Here is a 10,013-nt window from a genome sequence, read left to right as displayed (position 1 = left end):
AAACCCCGTGATACGATACACTCTATCACACATAAACCTCCTTATATCTTCATCAAAACAGCCACCATACCTACCTATTATGGCATTTCCATAGCCATTCCGAGATATATTGCCATGCAACTTTCCACCGTTTCATTTATTATGACACGCTTCATCATTGTCATATTGCCTTGCATGATCATGTAGTTGACATCGTATTTGTGGCAAAGCCACCATGCATAATTGATTATACATGTCACTCTTGATTCATTGCCCATCCCGGTACACCGCCAGAGGCACTCATATAGAGTCATATTTTGTTCTAGTATCGAGTTGTAAATAAATAGAAGTGTGATGATCATCATTAATAGAGCATTTTCCAAAAAAAGAAAGAGAAAGGCCATATAAAGAAAAAGGGGCCCAAAAAAAGAGAAAATAAATAAAAGGGACAATGCTACTATCCTTTTTCCGCACTTGTGCTTCAAAGTAGCACCATGATCTTTATGATAGAGAATCTCTTATTTTGTCACTTCCATATACTAGTGGGAATTTTTCATTATAGAACTTGGCTTGTATATTCCAACAATGGGCTTCCTCAAATGCCCTAGGTCTTCATGAGAAAGCAAGTTGGATGCACACCCACTTAGTTTCTTTTGTTGAGCTTTCATACATTTATAGCTCTAGTGCATCCGTTGCTTGGCAATCCCTGCTCCTTGCATTGACATCAATTGTTGGGCATCTCCCTAGCCTGTTGATTAGCCGCGTCAATGTGAGACTTTCTTCTTTTTTGTCTTCTCCACACAACCCCCATCATTATACTCTATTCCACCCATAGTGCTATGTCCATGGCTCACGCTCATGTATTGCGTGAAAGTTGAAAAAAGTTTGAGATTACTAAAGTATGAAACAATTGCTTGGCTTGTCATCGGGGTTGTGCATGATGAGAGCATTCTTGTGTGACGAAAATGAAGCATAGGCAAACTATATGATTTTGTAGGGATAAGCTTTCTTTGGCCATGTTATTTTGAGAAGACATAATTGCTTACTTAGTATGCTTGAAGTATTATTATTTTTATGTCAATATTAAACTTTTGTCTTGAATCTTTCGGATCTGAACATTCATGCCACAATAAAGAGAATTACTTAGAAAATTATGTTAGGTAGCATTCCACATCAAAAATTCTGTTTTTATCATTTACGTACTCGAGGACGAGCAGGAATTAAGCTTGGGGATGCTTGATACGTCTCCAACGTATCTCGGCCCCAGGGGACTCCGGCGGTGGCTATGCCACCACGGCTGCAGAGGCAGCGTGGGGGCGGCCTTGGTGGCTGGTGGCGACAGATCTCGGGCATCCGGCCCAGATCCGGTTTCCCGGGTGGTGTGGGCTCGGGCGCCGGCTGGCGGCCCTGGGCGGTGGTGGTTGTGCGCCTGGGTTGCTCCCTTCTCCAGCGTGGTTGAGGATGGTTGGTGGTGGTGGCGTGGTGTCGGCGATGCTCAAAGTTGGCTCTGTCCGACGGTCGGCGCGCCCGGCGGTGGGATTTTGGTAGGCTACGACCTGCTGTGGATCCCGGATGCCAGAGCGGCGGCTCTGGGCGGTGGTCCGACGGGTCTACCTCATGCGATGAGGACGGCCGGTCGTGGTCATCGTTGGTGGAGGGGAGGCCGGCGGCGTCCGGTGTCACCTCTCTACAACGTTGATGAGTGTGTCTCGCCTTCCTGTAGCGGTGAACTCACCCGGCAACCTGCTCCCTGAGCATGGCTCTGGTGGTTTGGATTTTGTTCATGGACGGGGCGAAATCTCCGCACGGCTTGCCGATGCTGGCAGCGACGACACCTATGAGTGCCCTTTCCTTCTTGGGGGCACTGCCATGGTCCTGATCATGTCTTGGGGGAAACCCTTGTTCCGGCCCTCCGGAACAGGCAGCGGCGGCGTCACGGCGTCATTACCTTCATGAAGGCGCCGCCTTGGCTGCTCGCGGAGTCCTCGGAGCTAGAGTTTGGAGCGTCTCGCTTTTGGTGTGGGTTGCCCCTCGGGACATGGGCCTCCAAGGCGCTATGTATGCCATCGCGGCGCATCCTGCACATCTTCTTCTTCAGACCCAACTAGGTCCTGCCATCCACCTGCCGGCCCTTCTAGGCACTATGTGGTGGGAGGTGCGTTGATCTAGTTAGTTCTGTAGTCGTCGGTGTGGCTTGGATGTTGCTTGCAACGGTAGTGATGCGGCCTGTTTGCTCGGTGCCCGTCTTCTTTGCTTTCTTGGCTAGGGATAGGGCAAGGCAAGTACTCTCATTCTCATTTGTAGTAGGTGTGGTTCTAATCCCAGGGATTAGCGTGGTGTGTTTTGCCTTTTGGCATTGTACTCAAACCATGGATGGGTCTCTTCACCCTTTCTTCTATCAATATATGATACGCACGCTTGTGCGTATTCGAGAAAAAAACTTAGAAAACAATAAAAACATGTTTACAATGATTATCTTTTAGCTTTATCTTAAATAAATAGGGCAACATATCCTATGCATCTGAGGACTTCGTCCATCCTCTAAGCCTTCCGATCTACTCCCTCCGTTCCCAAATATAAGTCTTTCCGTTCCCAAATATAAGTCTTTCTAGAGATCCCAACAAGTGACTACATACGGAGCAAAATGAGTAACTCTACACTCTAAAATATGTCTATATACATCCGTATGTTATAGACCATTTGAAATGTATAAATAGATACATCCGTATCTAGACAAATCTAAGACAAGAATTTTGGAACGGAGGGAGTATTTAGGAATGGAGGGAGTATTTAGGAACGGGGGGAGTAGATCATGCGAGCAGCATAGCGGGCTATGCGACGGCAACCACACAACACGGCGGCTCGGCAGGCGTTAATCCTAAAAATGTGGTGACTCATGTTGTGCTAAGAGATCATCTCTTATTACATGTCTTTTTTTAGGGAAGACAAGCTTTTTCTTGTGATTTCTCTCTCTTCCATCTCAATATTTATCCTACGTGTCACTCTTAAGATAGCATCTTTGTACATACTGGTTAACCAAATTTTTGGTTACCTTTTTTAGTCGATCTTCCTTTTCTTTTACTAACCGAATTTTAAAAATAACTGAATGGTAGAAACCGAATTTTAGGGTCATACCGAACGCCCACCTTGACCTTGGCCCAACTAGGCGACATCATCGCTCCTGTTGGGCTAGCCCAACTGTTTAGGGATTTGAAAAAAGTTCATCGATTTTGAAAAGAAAATCACAGATTTGAAAATTTTCACAGAGTTTCAGAAAAGTTTGCTTAAAAAAGTTCAAGAAAGTGAAAAAAATTCACAAATTTGAGAAAAAGTTCAAGTATTTGAAAACGCATAAAAAAGCAAAATGAACAAAAAACAGAACAAAACCCAGTTAAAAAAACAAAAAAAAGCCCAGAAAACCAGTGGAAAACCGGCTCATTTCTCGCTGAGTAGGTCGCGCCCTACTACGTTAGCACGAATGTGACGCGAGCCCGACTGGCTAGCGGTGCTGCCCATCATCTAGAGACTAGGGATCGATTCCTCTGTGCTCCCCCTTTTCTTCCCTTTCTCTTTCAATTGTGCATGCTATAATGGGTCGGCCAATTACTATAGCCGATTAAGGCGAAGCGCTTCTCTCATATCGACGGGCGACGTATTTTTAAGAAAGATCATCCTACCTTTTATTACGAAGGGATATGAAGAGATCTTCACTGTTGATGCATCGACGACATCTGAAAAACAGAACATGTGTTGGGTTCGTGGTTCGTGGATGGCTGGTATGATTTTTTTCTTCGGCGTCTTAGTCGTGGTGGGGTGCCAGATCTGGAGTTCGATGGCGCGTTAGGGGCTTCACTTTTGGTGAGCGACCTTGGAGGTCCGCAAAGCTACATATCAACGATGGAGCCACATCGAGCTCGAGTGAGGAGGTGATCCGTCGTTTTTTTCTTAGGTGGCTGTTGCTTTTCTTCCCTTTCTCTTTCAATTGTGCATGCTATAATGGGTCGGCCAATTACTATAGCCGATTAAGGCGAAGCGCTTCTCTCATATCGACGGGCGACGTATTTTTAAGAAAGATCATCCTACCCTTTATTACGAAGGGATATGAAGAGATCTTCACTGTTGATGCATCGACGACATCTGAAAAACAGAACATGTGTTGGGTTCGTGGTTCGTGGATGGCTGGTATGATTTTTTTCTTCGGCGTCTTAGTCGTGGTGGGGTGCCAGATCTGGAGTTCGATGGCGCGTTAGGGGCTTCACTTTTGGTGAGCGACCTTGGAGGTCCGCAAAGCTACATATCAACGATGGAGCCACATCGAGCTCGAGTGAGGAGGTGATCCGTCGTTTTTTTCTTAGGTGGCTGTTGTGGTAGTGCCAGAGACAGATGACGGTAGTTGGTGTCAAGCTTAGAGATATTCTGTTATCTTTTTAGTTTTATTATATCGGTCCTTGCATGATTTATACTTTGATCTTTGTGACATAAATGAGACACATATTATCATAAAAAAAGATACAAGTCAATGTTTTATGAGGTGAGTGCTTTTAGCGAAGGGGCTGCAGGGCGACTCCGGACCCTCTCGTTGGCCAACGACAATGGACAGCATGCGGTTGGTCATGTTTGACGACGGTGGCAAGACAACCAGTGTGGATCGGATTTGGGGCCAACAACGAAGGAGAACGATATATATTACATTTGTTGTTCCATGAAAATGCATACAAGTATAATAAATTCATATCTTGATGAGTAAAATGCATCATAAATTTTAAAAATATTGGAGGTGTGTCAATTTAGTCCTATAACTTTGAAACTGCAGTTTTGAGTCCTAAAAACTATTAGAGGTGTGTCAGTTTAGTCCTATAACTTTAAAACTGCAGTTTTTGGTCCCAAACTATGTAAGTTTGTTCATCTCATGTCCTAAGCTTGCATGACCAGCATCTATGGTGCATTTTTTCAATGAGGCCTTTATATGTGTTTACTTCCCCAAAAATGGTCCATACACTTCCACGTCGCAGTGTGTTGCAACCTACACGCCGCCATGAGCTGTAGTGCGGCCCCGCTGAGAGGTTTGGCACAGTCGTCTGGGAGACCCGAGCCATTCAACATGGAGGACAACATCCCTCTACCTCGGCGGGCTGCCATGGAGAACCTGAGCCAATCAGGATGCATGACGTCATCCCAAATCTTTCTCTCATGACATTGTCGTTGCCCCGACATCCTTGTCGCACAACTGGTCGTGCATGTTGTTGTTTGGGCACGAGCATGGCCACAGGTGCGGAATTGTCGCAGCTGCAAGACGACGCGAAGGAGTGCGCGAAAACCGCGAAGTTTTAAAGTTATATGACTAAACTGACACACCTTCAATAGTTTTAGGACCTAAAACTACAGTCAAAGTTATAGGACTAAAATGACACACCTCCAATAGTTTTAAAACCCAAAACTGCAGTTTTAAAGTAATAGGACTAAACTGACACACAACAAATAATTTTAGGACTTATGATGTATTTTACTCTATAATCTTGATTATGCATATTAAGATGCACAGAGCTGCCATAAAAAACAAGCACACGGAGAGAAGGCAAAATACGACCCCTTTAAAAGGTTGATGGATGTTGGATACTTGCTTTAATAAAGAAATTAAAATGGTTGTGTATGATACAGAGGCCGGAGACTTGACCTCTTTTTTGAAAAGAGAAATGGAATAGGTTGGCCTAAAGACCTGCCTCACGTCAAGGACCAAAGTCTGAATTGAATCTCGAATAGATGGTTGTGCTGAATAGGCCTCAAATCGAAGCCGAAGGCAATAAAAACTGAGGTACAAGAGAATCTCGAAGGCTGGGTCCAGGATTGTGCATAGCAGTTGTTCCTCGTTTCATATCATACACGTACAACGCCTTGTCATCGGACATCAAAAAGTATATGCAGTCCCCTTTTCTTAGACCGAGCTGGCGTGCATGGAACGATGCTCCGTAACCGCGGCAACTATCGTAGAAAATCACCATGTCGCCGAGCGTGTCCACCTTCAGCCAAGCTCCATTGGAGACATCCAACTTGTGCACAACAATTCGCGCGATATGCCGGACAGATATCCCGTGGTAACAAAAGCTTAGAACAAACAGCTCTCCGCGGCACTCTAAGATGCCGCAATCAAACATGGTATACCCGACTGGGGAAGGATCTTCCAGCTTGCCGCGTGTGCTGAACTTTGGGTATGGTGAGAACTCCAGTGCGACAATCTGACGTTTAAAGGGGTCGTATGCGTAGAACTTGCCACCAAGCGTGGTAAGACCTTCATTGAAGCTTTTCCCATGCTCGTGCTCGTGCTTGAACCATTGGTTTCCTCCTGCATGGCAGTAGTGGATGAGTGCGTGTGCGAGGTCTGCTACGAGCACGACGCAATCGGGATCCGTCGGCTTGAGCGAGAGAAGGCACCTACTGCTTTGTGCGGCTTGGAGAAGATTCTCTTGATCTAGAGGTAAGCTGATTCTCTCGAGGGTTGATGGGTTCCAGAGGAAAGACTTGTGCGATTCCAGATGCAGCATCAGTGCCCATCCTTGTGGTGTTAGCCAGTAACGATGGCCTCCGAAACCATCGGCTCTCCTGCCCAGCAACTGCCTCTTAGGGATGCTATACAGGAATATGGTGTCGTCGTCGCTTGCCTCGCCGTCATGTTGGTCGTCGAACAGCAGCAGCGGAGCGAGGCCTGGATCCAGCGGAAACGGTGACACGCCGGTCAGCCCCTTCAAGTTCTCCGCCTCGCAGCGCGTATCCATCTCGCCGTCCGTCGTCACGTCGTGTCCCTGCAAAGTTTTCTTAATTTCCTGCGCCCAATCTATGCGAGATCCGTACCTTTCCCTTCTATTTTATGTATGTAAAAAAAAGTTCGTGTTGCCGTTTGCCGTTGCCCACGCGGACGCGGACGCGAGGTTTAGGTTCCGGGTCGGACCGGGATTGTACGTACGTACGTGTCATCTGCTGCTTCCTACTCGGGATGGAATTCTTCTTGAACTCCAAGAGAGAAATTTTAGCATAAAGCTCGATCGAGATCCAGCCGCACGTACGCGTTATTTATTTATTTTTGAAACGAGACACGTACGCGTTATTACCACCTCGGTGCACGGACTCGCGTTGTGCGGTTAGAGGAGAGACGTCGCGATGTCGCAGGAACAAGATTGGTCGTCTCTCCCGGTGGACCTGCTTATCCTGATCCTCAACCGTCTCCGGTGGTCAAGCCACCCGAGTTTCGCCTTGGTGTGCCGACAATGGCGCTCCGCCGTGTCGCCCTTCTACCCGGCGTGGATCACCCCGCTCCTGCTAAACACCACCGACGTTGGAACCACCAACATCCGCTACTACAGTCCCTACTTCCAGAAAAACTTCGAGATTGACGACACGCTAGAGGCGCCTGGCGCCAAGATCTGTTGCGCCAGCGGAAGGTACGTGACACTATGCATGCCAAAGCAGATACTCAATGTTGACCTTTTGAGCTACGACAACGACTATCTGCCACTGATATCTCAGTTCCGGTTTGAGCATATCGTCTACGACGGTATGCGCAAGATGGTTGGCATTGACACGGTTTGCCTGCAAGAGATTGGTTGTTGCATGCAAAACAGCGACGAGGTGTGGGAACGTTGGGCATACTGCTACCCTGACAGGACAAAGTTTACGGCGTCACCAGTGTCCAACCCTGTGTTCCACCGCAGCTTCATCTATCTACTACTCGAAGACGGAAGATTAGCCGTATGCGACGAGTGCAAACACGAAGAAGGATTTGAAATTCTTGACAAGCCCCAAAGTTTCGGGTTTGTATACGAAGACAGCTACTTGGTTGAGTCCGACCAGGTTGAGCTGATGGTCGTCCTCATCGGCCGACGCGGGTCGCCTGTCAACATTTTCAAGCTCAATGAACACACGATGGAGTGGGAGAAAATGGAGAGCCTAGATGGCAGGGCTTTGTTTACAGGTACACTCACGACTGTAATGAAGAAGACTGCCATTAAGTCCATGCAAAATAAGGTCTTCCTCCCAAGACTCTACGATTGGCCTGACATCGTTTATGCTGACTTTGTTCTGCGCGACGGTGAATTTGCCTTCGTAGAGTCACGGCGTGTTGATAACAAAATGAAGGTTGGCAATGGCGCATATAGCACAAACATGTGGTCTTACGAATTGGGACAACGCGAAAATCCAAGGGACTTTTGGGAGACAGAGAGAATGGATTACAGTATTTGGGTCGATTTTAGCAATAGTTAAACATTTCTCACTAAACATTCTGCATTATACTACTAGAGATGCTTAGCGCAACATTGTTGCATAAAGTCAGATGAGAATTACTATTCTACACTACAAAGTATACATACTATGTATCTCTTGACAGAATTAGCAAAATACTTGCATCAAAAAGAGACAGCACTAGCGGCCAGTCATGTGGCGTGGAACTAAATAGGCACGCCTCCGTACCGCCCGATCATCATGCCCATGCGAGCATTGTAACTTGCAACATTTATTTACAATGCAATATCATCGTGAAGTTTTTCCTCACGGTCAATCAAGAAACATGTGAAGACTTGCATCATTAGAAAGTTCAAACCCATCTATGGATGTATGTAACCATTGGGAGGAACGAACATAAGCAACAACTTGAAAACAGCTTTGCAATGCAACATTTGTGGTAGACACCGAAAATCATTGCATATATCGTACATTTTCTTTTTCAAGAACAAACGACTGTTGTTTGTCATTTTCATTACAGAAAAGTATACTTTTCATCCTTCAACTCTTGGCCAAGTCTAGATTTGGACCCCCAATTTTGACACTAGACAACTTGCACCCCCAACAATTGAAACCGGACATCGTTTGTCCCTAGTCTCGGTTTTGACCGGTTTTGGTGCTGACTCCCCCAGTTTTGACCCATGCTGACTCAAGTTCGCATAAACAAATTCAAATCCATGAGCTTTTTTGAAATTCACGTACATTTTTTATATCCGTTTATTTTCCCCAAATACGCGTCCTTTATTTAGAACCGCTTAATTTTTTTTGGATCTGTGAACTTTTTTTAAATTCACATACTATTTTCAAGTTTGTGTAATTGCTTCAAATCTGCTTACTGTTTCAAATCCCAGAACTCCTTTAAAATTTGTGAATTATTTATAATCCGCGTACTTTTCCAAGTTTGCCTAATTTTTTTCAAATTCCTGCAATGTTTGACTAATCACGTACATTTATAATTTTTATAATTCATGTATTGTCCACGTTTCATGTACTGTTCACGTAATTATTGCATAATTTTTATAATTTACGTACTTCTTTTACAAAACTGCGTACATTTTTCAAGTCCGCGTTTCTTTTAAATCTGTGTACTTTTTTTCGAGTTTGCGTACTTATTTTCTAAATTGATGTTTTTTCCCAAAAAAATACGCAAATTTGTAAAACTATGTGAATTGGAACCATTACGCGAACATGAAAAAGGTACGTGTGTAACACCCCGAGAATCATGCTACAGTAACTCTCTGTGATTAAGCTAATCATGTTGCTAAACAGGGCTTGATCACATTGGAATCACATTTCTTTTCAAACTCCTAATTCAAACTTCAATTTAATTTAAAGTGGAAAATAAAAGTTTTCAAAAATTTAAACAAAAATGTTCGGTGGGTGCCAAATAATACACTGGTAATTATTGTGGAGAAAACTCCTTTTTAGAAAATGCCTAAGTATTTTAAAATGGATTAAAAGGTGAAAGAAAATAAATAAAAGAAAATGCAAAACAGAACAGGCAAAGAAAAAAGAAAAAAGGAGGGGGCCCTCCCCCCCACTAGACCCCTGGCCCGACTGGGCCGACCCCCGGCCCAGCCCACCTCTCCCACTCGCCCCCTTCCCTGTTCCCCCGACCGGGGTCGGAACAGGGGCAGTCCCCGCCGCACCCCCTCGCCGGCGACGGGGAGGATAAGGACGCCAGCTCCCCCCGCCTCCTCGGGCCTCTCTCCCACTCGCCAACCCGCTCACCTCTCGGCCCCTGCGCCTCTCTCTTTCCCCCC

At 45.6% G+C, this 10,013-nt stretch overlaps 1 protein-coding gene across 1 annotated transcript; it reads left to right on the top strand.

Moving 5' to 3' along the window:
* The first annotated feature begins 7,131 nt into the window (after positions 1 to 7,131).
* LOC109747111 (uncharacterized) lies at positions 7,132 to 8,382 on the top strand. Its single transcript, XM_020306196.2, has one exon. It carries the CDS (start codon positions 7,132 to 7,134, stop codon positions 8,230 to 8,232), a length of 1,101 nt encoding a protein of 366 aa, XP_020161785.1. The 3' UTR covers positions 8,233 to 8,382.
* The last annotated feature ends 1,631 nt before the right edge of the window (positions 8,383 to 10,013 follow it).

Source organism: Aegilops tauschii, chromosome 5, assembly GCF_002575655.3.
Source record: "Aegilops tauschii subsp. strangulata cultivar AL8/78 chromosome 5, Aet v6.0, whole genome shotgun sequence".
NCBI lineage: Eukaryota > Viridiplantae > Streptophyta > Magnoliopsida > Poales > Poaceae > Aegilops > Aegilops tauschii.
The sequence above is the reverse complement of the archived record's forward strand: the minus strand, read 5'-3'. Positions and strand labels throughout refer to the sequence as shown.

Bases quoted from the DNA above. Each gene is read 5' to 3' on its own strand.
- LOC109747111 (XM_020306196.2), top strand. From the start codon at position 7,132: ATGTCGCAGGAACAAGATTGGTCGTCTCTCCCGGTGGACCTGCTTATC.